The sequence below is a fragment of the Crassostrea angulata genome, chromosome 10 (assembly GCF_025612915.1).
Source record: "Crassostrea angulata isolate pt1a10 chromosome 10, ASM2561291v2, whole genome shotgun sequence".
NCBI classification, from domain to species: Eukaryota; Metazoa; Mollusca; class Bivalvia; order Ostreida; family Ostreidae; genus Magallana; species Magallana angulata.
Window position 1 is genome coordinate 42706245 of NC_069120.1, and position 16192 is coordinate 42722436.

At 32.3% G+C, this 16192-nt stretch overlaps 3 protein-coding genes across 3 annotated transcripts in view; 1 reads left to right on the forward strand and 2 right to left on the reverse strand.

Annotated features, from left to right (window-relative positions):
* The window catches only part of LOC128165353 (zinc finger protein 367-like), an 8551-nt gene extending 4080 nt beyond the window's left edge, over nt 1-4471 (forward strand). The window contains exons 2-4 of the mRNA XM_052829769.1: nt 90-209; nt 538-688; nt 789-4471. Of these exons, the coding sequence (XP_052685729.1) occupies nt 90-209; nt 538-688; nt 789-1407 (890 nt within the window). The 3' untranslated portion in view covers nt 1408-4471. The remainder of the gene's footprint in view (nt 1-89; nt 210-537; nt 689-788) is intronic.
* Nucleotides 4472-5081: 610 nt separating this feature from the next.
* Nucleotides 5082-11001, reverse strand: LOC128165355 (translation initiation factor eIF-2B subunit beta-like). The gene is made up of 13 exons (XM_052829772.1): nt 10880-11001; nt 9244-9330; nt 8949-9068; nt 8776-8824; nt 8241-8300; nt 8039-8088; nt 7794-7890; nt 7031-7090; nt 6389-6522; nt 5974-6034; nt 5680-5739; nt 5420-5556; nt 5082-5211 (listed from the first exon to the last, which is right to left on the reverse strand). Exons 1-13 carry the CDS (start codon nt 10954-10956, stop codon nt 5139-5141), a joined length of 1065 nt encoding a protein of 354 aa, XP_052685732.1. The 5' UTR covers nt 10957-11001; the 3' UTR covers nt 5082-5138.
* Nucleotides 11002-12457: 1456 nt separating this feature from the next.
* LOC128165360 (uncharacterized) lies at nt 12458-13415 on the reverse strand. Its single transcript, XM_052829778.1, has 3 exons — nt 13264-13415; nt 12941-13061; nt 12458-12694 (listed from the first exon to the last, which is right to left on the reverse strand). The coding sequence occupies exons 1-3, from the start codon at nt 13315-13317 to the stop codon at nt 12507-12509; spliced, it is 363 nt and encodes a 120-aa protein (XP_052685738.1). The 5' UTR covers nt 13318-13415; the 3' UTR covers nt 12458-12506.
* Between the last annotated feature and the right edge of the window lie 2777 nt (nt 13416-16192).

Below are 16192 nucleotides of genomic sequence, written 5' to 3' on the forward strand. Positions count from 1 at the left end.
TTTTGCTATGTCATGTGCCTTTTTTATCTCGATCCTTGCCTAATATAAAACAAATTTGAGATTTAGAGTTATCTGTCTTGGTTTTTCAGGTGAGCGGCCGTATGGATGCGACTACCCTGGTTGTGAGAAGGCCTTCTGTCAGAGCGGCCAACTGAAAACGCACCAACGTCTCCATACCGGGGAGAAACCATTCATGTGTTCAGAAACAGGTACATGCTTCCAGGAGTGTCTATATATTGATTTCCAAGAAGTAGAAATCAGTTTGCGCGCAAATGCAAAGCTTAACTTGTATACTAGTTCAACGCACATTGTATAACTTGCACTGTATTGACAATCATTTTACATTGACACTCTTTCCAACTACGGTGATTAATATTCATAGAAGAGTTTAGATAGGCAAGGTGAAATATTAAATAAACAGTTGATAATATGTTACTGAATTTATTTTTAAAAAAAAAATAACTCTTTAAAAAATATTTGTAGATTAAGATACACCAAAGAATTGTTTTTTAATCTGTATAACTTGTCATCATTCAGGTTGCTCCAGTCGGTTTACACACGCAAATCGGCACTGTTCTGACCATCCCTGTGCCACACTGGTCCGAGTAGGCCCCGAAGTCTCAATCAAAGATCTGATAGCTCTACGTGAACAGGAAACTAGCTCAGAAGTCCGAGAGTGGCTCCAAATGTAAGAGCAGTTTTATACATCTCACCAGTGATGGTTCATGAAAATTTGAAAATCTTAATTTTCGAAACTGGTTCATTGTGGTTGTTTTTGAATTTTGCAGTCAAATTATATCTCGCCAAGACCGGTCCGGAAACAGGGCAAGAAATCGCAAACCAACGAAAAGACTAAGTGACGGTTCACCTGTCGAAGAATCTCAACCTGAACAGAAAATCAAACCAGTGGAGGACCCTGAGCCCAAGTACACGGCCCCAGTCACAAACGAGAACATCCAGCCGATAAATAACAACAACAACAACAATGTTAACAATAATACGATGTACCAGTCCCCCGTCAAAGAGGAAATCAAGTACGACCCCATGACTGTCGTGGACCACTCGGCGTATAATCCCCCGCTAATAGCTGACTACAAGATGCCCCTGTATTATCATGATTACCACCATTACAATTATAATATGCAGCCGCCAAGAAACGATTATGAGATGCAATATCCAGTGGTGCCAGAGGATTATCATATTGATCACAAGGACACTATTCCGCAAGTGGAACTCTACAATTCGGAGCCATATAACCATGAGTATACCGTGACAGAACTGCAACCTATGTCCAATGTCAAAGTCGAACCCAACGGCGAAGAAATCGGGGAAATGACCCTGAGCCAACAGACTGACAAGTGGATCTCGGCCTTAGCCCTCGTGGAACTGTCCCATGCTGATTTATAATGGCATCTGCTCAGAAAGAATCCAAAACAAAGTACTCAAAGACAATTATTTTTTATCTCAAGTAGAGTGGTTTTTTGAAAGAAAGGATACTGATATTTTTTTCATTTTATTTTTATTAATTATCATGGCATATATATTTTTATATTTAATGAATATATAGTTTCATTGAACTCATATCAAGCTATCAATTCCCGTAGATTGAAATCCAATATCAATTGACTATGCATTCCAGACTGATGAATTCCATTTTCTAGTTGTTGAAATATTTATTTTTTGTGATTGTTATCTGCTCTTACCAAACTCTAATCTTGACTATGCACAAGAAAGGGAGAAATGAAATCCAATTTTGACAATCCTGAACAAAATTCTTGCTCTTTACAAAAAAATTAGATATTCATTTTGTATTAATTTAGTTACTAACCTGCACAATTCTTATTTAATGGCAGATCTATAAGATTATTACCAGTTACCATTGAAACCCCTCAACTGCTGATTTGGACAATGTATCAGCTACTGATATTGTAACCATTGTCCTTTTAATAATCTTCAATCATTATAGCTATTCTATGCAAATTAGCAGCGTGCCTTTTATGTAGTATTATCTAACCTGCATGCCGATTACATATATATATTTACATATGTATGCATACAATCAAAGTATATCACCAATGGGGACAGTTTTTGTCTGAACAGTATATACCAGAAATCCGAACCATTCTTTTGCATTTATTATATTTTTTAATTAGATTTGAATATTGTTATATATATATGATTATGTGTGTGCGTGTGTGGTTATTATTGTTGATGACTTTATGCTACAAGAACAAAGAATTCCAACTGCCTGCCGTCCAATTTTTCATCCATCAGTCGCCATCTTGTTACATATGCCATTGGGACAAATGAGTGTTGTTTATACAAACCAATTGTATTATTGTTATATAAAATATTTTCAATTGAAAGAAAAGACTAAGTGTTTGAATATGGCACCAATTTTATCAACATCGTTTTTGTTACCGATTTGATACCATCAATGAATTGTGATACATGTACATGTACATGTACAAGATTTCTTAGTTTGATATGCAAACGTAATATATGTAAACAATGCCATATGACAATTTTTAAGAACAATTAGAAAGATATGCCAATAATAGTTCATATAATATTACTGTTAATGTATATAAAATCATATTTTATCAATAATTGCTTCACTAACCATGTATTTAAAGTGTGAATGTGTGCAATTTATTTACTAAGAATGCTTTTGTATTTTTTATCATCTCTATTGAAACCATGGAATGCTCTTGTTGAACGAAAACCAACTGTATGCTGATAGATACATTTTTCAACGTCATTTTACAGAAAAAAAGTATATTTGCTACTTAAAAATCAATTTAAAAATCTAAAAGATGCTACATTTTATGTTGGACATTTCAGAGTTTATACAGATGGATAAAAAACAATTTTTCTATTAATCATGTTTGAAGATTTTATGATATTTGTATATATTAATACAAAAATGGCCAATTGTACATATTTTAATTTTTTTAGTTATAGAACATATCTTGTTGCTGCAACTTGGTTAATTTTACATTGCCATGCTGTTTTTCCTCCTAAAACCAAGTTCTTAAAAGTAATTTTGGTTGTACGGTACATTAACTAGTACCAGTATTTGTTAGAGTACCCTTGTTCCGAATAGAAACTTAATTTTAATTAGAAATCTCATCTTTCATCGTTATTGAATACAGGGTTTTTACTTAAAAGCAAAAAGTTGAGATTTGGTGAGTTTGTTTATGTATGATAGTAGTTGTTGAAGTCTGTGATAAATAAATATGAAAAGATGTTGTTACATTTGTAAATGTATTTCAAAAGAAAATGGTTGTGTTCAGAATTCTTCCCTCCAAATACTTACATTTTACAGAATTGAGTTACTTGAGCATACTTTATACCCCCCCCCCCCTTTTTTTTTTTAAATGTGAAATTTGTATTGCATATTTATTATCAAAGTAGTATTTTGATTTTGGCATTTTGGAAAAGAAAAAAAAAGACACTGCATGAAATTCCATGCTGCCATATACAGTAAAATGAAATACTCCCGAGAACAAAGAAAACAGTATTCAATTTTATGTTAATTTTTTCCTTTTGGTTAACTTAATACATTCCATTATTCAATAAAACAATATTCTGCAGTTTAAATCTCTGAAGAAAATGCAGAAAAATGTTGAACTGTATTGAATATGGAATTCTTTGCTTGTCTAATCTGTCATAGGTCTGTTACTGCTATGAACTAGATATGCATGTATTGATTTCATTTCCAATTTTGCAGCATTTGCACTATCATTATGATCAACCTTATGATATTTTCTTTTTAACATTTGATCTGAATTGTTTTCTTTCATTCCTAAACCTCAGTTGTCATTTTTTGAACCTTGCAATATTTTTTTCCATTTAAACTCTGTTCCCAAATGGAAATGTTTTACTCTATATGCACTGTGTGAAAAAAAATATGTATGCATCATTGAATACAAAGCAATACATACATGCATTTTATTTGTTTATATGTTCAACGCTGGTTTATTACAAAATTTTATAATTCTAGCTAGAATGCAAACAAAATTGTTCATCTTTCATACAATAAAAAGACCTCCTAAAATGTTTGGGATAAAAAGGATTAAATTATGCTGAAATATTTATAAACATGTACATGTTTTAAAATGTTAATACATGTACTTGTGATCAGAAAAAAATAACCTTGAATCTTTCATTTCTTTACACATTAAATAAATTACAAAATTTTTTGGTATTAAACCAATTGCGAACCAACTGACTTAATTTCTATTTTACTGTGTATGTATAAATGACATGTAGTTTGTTACTGACATAAGGTTTGAGGTTTTGTCTTATTGTGGTGTTGATTATTAATTAATCATAGTGCTGTTAACTCTAATTATCTTCTCTGTCAATTCATTTACGTGTACCATAACAACATTCCTGACTTTTGATAACTATTTTTATTTCATGAATTTTATACAGACTTTAAAAAAATAAAATAATTCAAACTAAAGTTGAGTGATCTTTTCTGCATGATTGTTTTAAAAAATTGCAACAAAAAAAGAACAGTGATATGATTTTTCATTCTTTCCAATCTACAGAAGAATACTTGTTCAGGTAATTGCACACCTGTACTTTATTTTAATCAATGTTTTATATTGTGCTAAACATTTCCTTATCAAGGAACTTTATATTTGCAAAAAAAAAAAAAAGATTTTCTCAGAATTCACCATGCAAAAACTAACTCAAATGAATTTTAAGATAAGTAGCACCACTACAAAAAAAAAAAAAATTAATGTACAACGTACTTACACATGCTGACACAGCATTTATGCCATGCTTGCTACAGTACCTGAATTCATACCAGCATGAACCATCACCACGAGCTTAATGGTGTTTTTACATTTACCAGAATTTTAATCTGTTTTGAGTCTATACATGTATATTGTAGACCGGCCACGCAGTACTTTTTCCAGGATCATAAGAGGTAATTGTTGCTACTAGTGAAGCACATCTATACTTATCGACGAACTTTTCAATTTACTACAAGTTGTACCAGAATAAAAATTACAACTTTGAAGCTGCAGCATTTAGAACTTAGAATAAAATAGACAAAAACTGTCTTCTATGTATTATATTTATTCCCCTTATACCAACCCTATAGTCACAGTTAATGTCGTTCAAAGTTCATGGTCATCCGGATGATAGAATTCACTTAAAAGTCTGTACACATAAGAGGGAGCATTTCCACCGCTGAAAACAATACAAAACATTACTGTATCAAACATTTCCATAATTCAAACATTAAGTTTCAAGTTTCATAAAATACACTTATGGCCCTCAATTTTTTTTTATTGAAAATTATCATGTGGTTTTATGATAAATAAGAAATTGAAACACAATCAAAGAATGCAAAAATACTGGGGTCTTATTTTACCCATTCAAGATAAATTAAACTTACATGTTGGATACATAGAGAGTCACTAGCTCTGGAGGGACATAGTCAAACACTGGGTTATCAATCTGAGCTCTAGAGGCAATCTCTCCCTCCTCAAAATTCATTACATCCTTGGGGCTTACAAACTTGTTGAATGCATCCTAAAAAAAGTGTGTTTCATGTCTTATGAGTTTTGAAATGGGAGACAAATTTTCTTCTTGAATAAATAAGTAAGGTATAAGAAAGACAAGTTAGACAACCCCATTTTCCTTGTTCTAGCTTACCTGGTCATAAGAACATAAATATTTTGGAGATAATTTAAACATTGCAGCACAAACCAGGAGCTGTAAAAGAAGACATATTTGATGAATATATTATAGCTTGATACGAGAAAACTACAATTATAGAAATCTCAAAATTTATTTCAGTACAAGTATTGTATAAATATTGTTTAAATGTTTTCACTTCAAAGCTCAGAAATGCTACAATATGATATAATATGTAACTCTCTATTGAATAAATATTGCTGGAAACCTGGCAAAGAGAGCTCAAACATGTACACAAGTTTCTATACTTACCGGCACTGAGTAGTGTTTGGCAGCCAGGGCTATCGCATGGCTTCCATTGATAGCTTTTAACCTTAATAACAAAACTGCTTTCATTAAGCCTAGGCGGCTGAAATCTTAACATCTAAGTCACGTCCAACTTCATAATTTTGTGCCGAAAAGAATATCAATTATTGGTACTGGTACATAAATGTATCTATTCACAAGGATAATATCATTACAAGAAAGTCATTTATTACAGAAAAAGACACCAATGATCTTATCTTATCATTTTATTTTACCTTATATACAAGCACATTGGCATTTTCACAGCATCAAGGTTTTGTGATTAAGTTCCATCACACAATAGAGTGATGAACGTAAAAATAAGACTTAACATTTTGAAGATGGCTTACTGAAAGAGCTCTGTGGTATGCATGTAGCTTACCCTCCATTGGCCATCACTGTATGGGTCCCAATAATGACCTTGTTGACCCTGGACATGATGGCAAACACAGCTGAGTCATTGATGACCGTAGTTTCTATGTTAGCTCGAGCCAGACTCATCGCCAGTGCTTGACCCTGATAATAGTCAATACATGTAGTACATAGAATGTTGTTTATACATACAAATACAAATAAAAACATTTGTAATCCTGTCCACTTATTCAACACAATGTATACATCACTCAGATTTCACTGAAGTTATACAACTATTTTTTTTTTTAATTGTAATTATTGCATAACCATCAACTGTATTGACATGATGCTCTGTGGCACAAATTATGTTTTTGTGTGACCAGCATCTCATATACCATGTAAATTTTAATATTACTAAATAATATACCAGTATACTGGTACAATGTATTAACTTCTTTTTGTTTGGATTCAGTTACTGGGAATTGTAAAACTTATACATCTATACAAGCAACTTGAAATATATGTGTATATAAAATATCAACTTTAACGATATAAAAATACACAAGAAAAATAATCGATCAATAAATTTTTCATGCCTTTGTTATAGTACACAAGAAAATCACGTTTTAAACACATTTATGATCCTTTTTTAAAAAAGAAGATTGCTTACATGGTAAAAGGGTGCACACTCTACCACCATGACTTGAAACTTTCTTTTCTTTGCAGCTTTCTGTAATAACAGCAGATGTAAAAATGACTCAATTATTTCATTAGAAGTCAAGCAGACTTATAATTTAAATGTTAAACATTAATAAACTGATAAAGAAATGGTAGTATTTGTTTTCATTTGATAACCAAAAGGTTTCTGTTCTAGAATTAATTTTGTTCATAGTTCATAGTTTCTTTTTTATCGTTTTGTTCATTGTTGATTATAATTTTGTAAATTATGTTACTGTAACGGGATGGGAGAAATAATGACGGACCAGACCGGGTTTCGAACCCGGGCCCCCTGAATCTCTAGTCAGGTGCTCTACCAACTGAGCTATCTGGCGCCGGTATTCGAACCGGTCTGACCGTCACAATCCTCCCCCCTTAAATGATCTTCGTCCCTGAAGATCACCCCAGGCTCTTCCCCTGGCAGGAGTTCACCTGTCAGTTCCAGGGGTTGGTCACGGCACCAAATGTAACGGGATGGGAGAAATAATGACGGACCAGACCGGGTTTCGAACCCGGGCCCCCTGCATCTCTAGTCAGGTGCTCTACCAACTGAGCTATCTGGCGCCGGTATTTGAAACTGGTCTGACTATCACATTACAATGAGATTTGTCTTCCTTTATTGCATAATGCATAACAAGAATTCACACAACAGAGTGATTTTTGATGTAATCTATTCAACACAATTTTGATAAAGTAAATTCCACAGATTCATTCACCTTTAGGAATGCCTCAACTGTTCTTGATTTTCCTGCTGTTAATATGACTTCATTGGCATGTATGTGTTCCAAAGCTTGTCCAGCGATGTTGTCTGCACTAGAAGAAAAATAAAACTTGAGTCATAAAACTGCTGAATATTTCAAACATAAATCCTTGCGTCAAGCAAGCAGCAATAATTGTTACATGTAACTTGTATTTCAAAATTATAGTTATATATAGTTTTTAAATATTTTTTTAGCTATACCTGTTCTCAAGCTCTATGATAAGCTCATTAATTGCATCTAAAACTGTAGCCTGAAATTGAAAAAAAAATTAAAGTTAAAACAGTTAATAAAATGATTAATAAAATGCTTATGCTGATATCATTAAAGTAAATTTAGGTATATTTATCATATTTGTACAATGTGTTGGTGCTCCATTGTTTAGAACAAAAGGCAAAGATTTACCTTTAGATTGGGCACAGGCTGACTGAAATCCTTAATTTGACCCTCTGCTAGTAACATTTTCTACAAAACAAAATATTTTTCAAGATAAAGACGGCTCTCATAAATTTTTTTCTTCACCATACATAATATGACACCCTGTGTTCAGCATTTTGTTAACATAACACCAACTATTTCATGTATTTACATTTTTAAAAAGTTATATTATTTCCATAAACTTTTATTCTGTCAATTACCAGTACAATACAACACATAAACTTTTATTCTGTCAATTACCAGTACAATACAACAAAACATTAATAATAGGTATCACAAAAATTGATGTAAATCAAATACTATGATAATAGACATAAGATGTTTAGGTCCCAATGCATTTTATTCAAACTATTTTATTCAAACTTGAAACTTCATTAATATCTAAAATTCTTGGATACATGTATCTCACAAAGTGCTCTTTTGGTCCCACTGAGTTTGTGATACCTAAGCTTATGTGTATGTAAAACGATGTACAAAAATTACAAAAACAAATAAAACTTGCATGTAAAGACTCCTGTGGGTCACCTTCCTCTGACTTCCCCCTCAGAGCACTAGTTGACAAAGGAGAAAAAGAAATACATTTGAGAATGAATTTTAATGTGAACTTGTTTTTTCCTCATTCTAGTGAAAAAAAACCTTACTCTGTCATCATTTTTTATTCTTAAAATAACTTACCTTGCATACTCTTCTCTAATGATCTTTAGAACTCTCCTCACCATATTTCCGACAGCTGTTTCTGACTGTTGAGCAGCGATCAACTGCTTGCCTTCCTTAACAACGCTTTCCATGACATCTCTACAATTCACCAGCATTATGCCATACAGAATCATACCTATGACTTTATGAAGTTACAATCTCATTTCTTGTATTTTTTGCATAAACTTTAAATTTTTCTCTATTCTATTTCACTTTTCATAAAATTATAAGTTCTGTAGATCTACATCTTTATAAAAATAACATTTCTACTTACTTTGCTGTGGTACATTTTGACTGTGCAATCACTATTCGTAACAAGGACACCGTTCTAAAGGCTACATTGTATGATCCCTCAATAGACCTAGAATAACGAAATCAAATACATGTACAGTGTATATACTATATACTGAAAAAAGTTCATGTATGCTTCATACACTTGCAAAACATATGGGACTCTACAAATAATAATTTCAATCTTTTGGATAACACATTTACTGGTAATTTAACTGATACATACTTGTAAATACCAATAAAAAGAGTTTTGAGTGGATAGTCCACTTGTTGTGATATTATCATTGAGGTCATTTTGTTATAAATTAGCAAAACTAAATATTAAGGTCGGTAGCGGGTTTTAAATTTTGCGCCCTCTGTGCAGGGCATTGTGCATTACTGTTGTAAAACACAAATTTAAAGTAAAATGGTCAATGATACAGGTTATCATATAATGTTTTTATTTCAGAAAAATTACTTATCAAAAAATTATTTTAAGTGAAATGAATCATTAGAATAATGTCAGAAGTATTTTAATTTTTTCGCCGCTTCTTCAAAATCGACGTTATTGTCGTTGGAGTCAACGTCTTAGGATGACGTCAGTTGAGACTCTGACGTAACAATTCACAAAAATTAATGTCGTGCATTTTCTATTACAGCGTCAATAATTAAAATCAAACTATAATTTGCAAAATAAAAACATATACGCGACCCTTCTACGTTCTGTGTGAGTGGAAATGTATTTTTTCTTCTAATACAAATAAAATCAAATTTGATTCGTGAACATCCTTTTGTTTTATACAATTCTATAATGTAAAATGGCTGGCACGGCACGTTTATAGGATCAAGCTATGAGGACGGATAGCTTAAAAACCATCCGCTCAATTTCGTTTTAATTTGGCAAATAGATTACTTATACGTTAACCTTCCATCGCTGAAAATTTAAAGAAAATCGTATCTTTGTAATTTTTTAAATATGAAATTGAAAATGAAAACCTTTATTTTCCTGTATAATCCTATATAAAATGTCGGTGATGAATCAGATATACGACCAAAATTTGAGCCTGACAAACAGATAAACTATTCGGTCAATTTACTTTATATTTTGCACATAGTTTACTCATAAGTTGACATTTCACTGTAAAAAATTTAAAGGAAATCGTATGTTTGAAACATTCTCCCCCGAGACTCCTTCAAAGCAAAAACTTTTGGAAAGAATGTTTTTCTGTATACCTGAATAATCCTCACTGACTCTCACAAACAGTAAGTTTACAGAAAAAGATCACTGATGTTAACCAGAGACATACATAACAGTGTTATTTTAAGTCTCTGTGTTAACTAAGAAATTGTTATTGTCTTCTGGTACTTTTAAGTGTATTTAGATGTACATTAAAATTTCAACAAAAAAATTTTTTTTGAGGATTTACAACGATTTTTAAGGGTTAATTTTTTGGCACTGTATTTTTATCCAATTTGTGAAATTGTTCCCAAGCTGATGAAATGTCGATGCTCAGTGAATGTATAGGTATCATTTATGCAATTACGTTTACAAGTTAAATAAAATATAAAAAAACGTGCCAAAATCTAGCTCGAGTTTACTGTGACATCAGTCAGTGAATTAATTTTAGCTTATTTCATACCCATGTTTTAAATCCCTGGCGAATACGTCGAGCTTTTCATTTAATTCGTCCACTTTCTCAGATTCTCCACTTGGCATGTTGTTTTTCTGCTGCAACAACACCGGAAATAGAATAGGCAATAATGTTAGGTTGTTCACCAAAGTATTCCATTTGTAGAAACGATGTTGATTATTAATCCCTAATATCTGGAGAAATAAGACTGCTATGCCATAATACTTAGATGAACTCGTTTTTTATTTCATTTATATTTTATTATTATTTTTTTTTTATAATTATTAATATTTTTTCTCATTTTTCCTTATTTTCTTTTCTTTATTTGTTCTTCTTCCATATCAAGCTATAATCATTTTTTGTTATCAATATTTTCGGTGTTTTTCTACTCAACAGCTAATTCTTTTCTCCAGTAATTAATCTATACGTTTCATTACTATTATTTGATTATTACATGTATTATTATTATTAATATCTTTTTTATTTTTATTGTTTCCCCCAGTTTCCTTCTGGGTTTTTTTCTTCTTCTTTCTTGTGTTGTCCCCTCCTTCCAATGCTATTTATAGTATAAACCTATTATATACAAAACTCAAATGTACATGACAATAATAATACATTCTGTGTAAAACTATATATTAAGAGAAACATATGTAGGCATTTTACCTGCTGTTCAATCCGATGCATTCTTATAAACTTGAATAAAATACTTGTTAAATTAAATTAATAAAATTATTGAATGCACATTGAATGCACATATTATCTAAAATTTTCAAATGTTTTTAGCATTGTGTAGATGACGACTTGTGAATTTAATTAGAGGCCAAGCTGATGGGTGAAATTGTAACAGTGTAAAGGTCTTGGTATTTAGTAGGCAACATGCATTTGTTTTCACTAAAATACAAGCGTAGTATAGACACATTGTCTATAGTGTCTATTGAACAATAAAATGCTTTCTTTTGGTGTTTCATGCGGATATGAAGGTAACAAAATTGCAAATAAAAAAATCAGCGTTAGCGAGTTATGTTAATTTTTTTTCTGCAATGATCGCCACGCCTTAGCCTGCATGAATCATCAAAGAAAGCATTTTTGGGTTTATAATTTACATCTTTCTTTAACAAATTATTGAATTAATCGTAAGAAGTGTACACATATTAAGTAAAAATAATTAAATTATCGTTAGCTAGGTACATCAGTATATAGGTAAGACAAAAGATAAAGCTATGATTATTTTTATACTGAGATTTTGAAACATTTCGTGCGGCCCGTGCATGTCTTTTTTTAGGTTGCTGAAGGTTTGGCCGATCGAAAAACTGATTAGAACTGGATCGTGCAGATTGAAGTCCAGCTAGATAACGATTACAATCGTAAGAAATATAGGGAAAAATATACTTGTTGGAGGTAAATATTTTTATAAAAGTTACTTTTTGAAAAGCTGTCCGGCTTTAAATATAGCTAGAGACATGAATGTTTAATTTTATTCACTTTGATCATCCTCAAAAACACACGGCTAGCTATAAATGGTGCGCAAGGGTGAAATGAACTGATGAAGACATCTGACTGACAAAGAAAACCCCTTTTTAAAAGATATTAGAAATATGCATGAGTTTTATTAATTGTCGATACATGTATGCATCTCTCAAACGCTAGGGGTACATCTATAGGAGCCGGGGACAGAGGGGTAGACCATGGACCGTTTTCCAGTCGTTGGTGTGGTAGAGTCGGGTACAAATGCACACTTCAGGCCTGCGCCGCAGCTGCAATGCCCATTGATTTTGTCAAATACACTGCAGTGGTCTCCCTCCAGCTGGAACTTCTCACAGACTCCTTCACAGGTATGTACAAAATATGAATATTTAACATTTTCAGTGTAGAGTACGTAAACTGTTACTGTATTTACACAGGCACCTGACGTTATACATTTTTTTTCATAATAAAAATAGATACCTTACATTATACCCTTATTATTAGGTATAGGGTATTTATTTTTATTATGAGAATAACGTCAGGTGCCTGTGTGTATTTATTGCAACAGTAAAAACGGCGTTGTACATTTTGTATTTCAGACGTTACCATGGTTTGACGTAAAAAGGCTGGCGATCAACTGTCGTCTGCTCACTATCAATGGCCCCTCATGGCGGAAGCAGCACTCCCCAGAACTACATTCAGCGTCTGTCATGCAGGTGGTCGCAATCTACAGGATCAGACAAAACTCAAAAAAACTGTAATGATATCCAAAATATTTATTTCATTCACAGCGAGTTTGTGGTTTTGGTACTTCAATTCAAATTTACACAAATTGAACCTTGTACATGTATAGCTGTACAGCTTACGCTTATCGAGTATGTAAATGATCATTTGAAAAGAAAGACAAGAAATAATATAAAAATGATTACCGCGGTTCCCACGATTATACCCAGAAAAGACAGCACAGCAATCAGAACTTTCATTGTATATCCAAGTACTTTGTCAAGTATAAGAAGAAATGAGATTACTTATCTGTGAAAAGTTAGCCTCGTTTCTGGAATTGGTCATTGTCAATGCGATAAGAAGATTCCAAAAACGAGTTGTGTAAAATTTCTATGCAAAATTTAACTAATGTGTGATTTATATTATAACATACGTATAACTATTTTTCTTCACAAAATTTCACGAACAGATATATACTTCTTTAAAAATACCTTGCACTAATCCAGTAAGCTCAAGCAATAAGTAACTGGGTTTTTAAAATTATTATTATTTTTTTTTTAAATTAAAGTTTGTGTAGTTTGGTTGGTTCGAACCGAGCTCCCTTGGATTTGCGGTCTGTCACCTAGCTGTTCCACTGGACCGAGTCGCTTAATGTAATGTGTATTTAAGTTGTTTCGTTATGTTCTTGAGATTAAGGGCCCTAGCTATTTAGTTTATCGCAGTAATATGCAGGTATTTGGTTTACCACTCAACAGAAGTTAGCCAACGACTTACAAGTTTAACCTATTTTTTTGCTTTAATTTTAGTTTTATTTTCAGAGATTTTATATTAATTTTGTTCAAAATTTCCAATGCGTTGGAGCTGTTTTTAGAGATATTTTCCCATCAGGAATTTGTCCGCCTGTAAGTACCAGTTCATTTCGACTTCAACTATATGGACACCGATTGACCCTCCTATGGATTCGTTGTTCAGTCTTGGTATTAATAAATGGCTAACTATGTCTTATCCTATTTTCGGTGTTTGTGGGGGATTTTTTTTTTGTATCAAGGGATTCAAAGCTGTAACAAGGAATTTGATGATGTGTGAAAGAATTAGAAGGTGTATCAAAGAGAGGAGTAAGTTTTCGGAGTGTAACGGAATGATGGAACAATTTGACACTTCATCGGGATATGTTCCTGTTCTCTGTTCAAAATACCACTTTCTTTCACTGTCATTTATATAATGCAACCTACTAAGAGGTTTGAATATCGTCTCTCATTGTCTGGCTTAAAGCACAGTAATCAATGAAATTTTAAGGTACAGTGCAAGGTACAGTGCAATTGAAGAAATACCTCTTAAATGAACCAGCTCTCTCTCTCTTTATTGCCAATAATGAAATGTCTACAAAATTACGTAATTTAAGAACCATAAAACCTAAACGAGATAGTGGAAGGATCTAGATTAGATCTAGATCTAACTACCATTACCATAAGGGGTCCAACAATTTAAAAAAAAATACATGTATACGTATTTTTCAGTGAAAATATAATTTAAATATAACTTTATTGACACATATATCTAGTGAAAACTGTTCGTTTCTCAGACTCATTTTTAGAATAGGGTACACCACTTTGAAACAAAACTACAACTTCAATGACCAAGCTTCAACTTTTTCTCAACAAATGGTTGTAGAGTTGACACTAAAATGATTACATTGATATACATTAATCTATTTAGTAAATGATTACGTAAGGCATTGTTCTGATCTTGTATGCGTAATTTGCATACCAAACAACATATAAACTTCATATAAATTTATTGCTTAGCAGAAACAAATCAGTTCAAGAAAAGTTTATATTTTTGTCCTTTAATGTTATAACAAAAAAACAACGATGAATCAACCAAAAATAAATTGTATGAAGGGGTTTATATTTTTGAAATGATAAATCGCCCAATAAATGATACTCTGTTATTCGATACATATTTTCTTCCCACTAAGCGGACATTAAGAACAGATTGGTATTGTTTATGTATCTGCCCTAAGGATAGTTTTTCCACGCTGAGTTCAAATAACTTTAAGTTAATGTTAATGTTTTGCCACGATATTTTGGATGACAGCTTTTCAGTGAGACTTAGTCGCCGGATATTTAAGAGTAATATTCGGAAGGTATTTTTCGTCCATTTAGCGGACACAGAGAACAAATTGGCACATGCATTGTTTATATACCGACCCCAAGCCCAAGGTACAGTTTTACCATGCACGTTGAGTTCAATAACTTCATCTTCAGCCATGATAACTTGATTCTAAGCTGTTGATGATGACGTCAAACAGACCGTCCATTCGCCGTTTGAAGAGAGTTTGTAAGTGTATGGTTTTCAGATTTCAACATACATGTACATGTACATTTTCTTAGATATAGTTTTATTGAATTCAGAAGAGTTTAATCTATTTCGAACAAAATGAACCTTAACACACAAATTCATTCACATTACTGTGCCGTATCGCTTTATGTTCAATTTTTTGCATTCAAACTGGAAAACATTTTTTATTTCTTGTCAAAAATAGTTAATTTATACATTCTACCCTTTGACAAGCGTGCGATGTCAAGTCACTTGTATACAAATGAACCCTTCTTTTATTTTTTGTTCCTTTATTTTCCTTTCTATTTTTATAAGTAACTTACCCGAGCTGAAAGCTCAAGTAAGATTTTCTGTTAACAATTTGTTCTGTCGTCCGCCTGTTTGTAAATTTTATTATTTTCAACTTCTTTCTAGAACCATTCATCAATTTCGACCAATTTTAACTCAAAACATCCAAGTTTTTTAGATTAAAGGGCCACGCCTCTTTCAGGGGGAGTTAGTTTAAAATTTATGCAAATTTGTTACATTTAAAAAAAATGTTTGGCTAGAAATGTTGAAACTTGGGTATAAGCATCCTCCGGTAATGTAGATTCAAGTTTGTTCAATTCACGATCTCCAGGGGTAGAGCGGGGCCATGTAGATAGGACAGGGCCGCAATGGGGGATCGAACATCTTTTGTTTGTAAAAGATGCAAAATTAGGAGATACAACAGATGGTGTTTTTATTATTTTTATGTTTTTAATGTGTCTGTTTGAATTATATTTCTCTAAAATCACCAAAATAATTCTCTTTTGC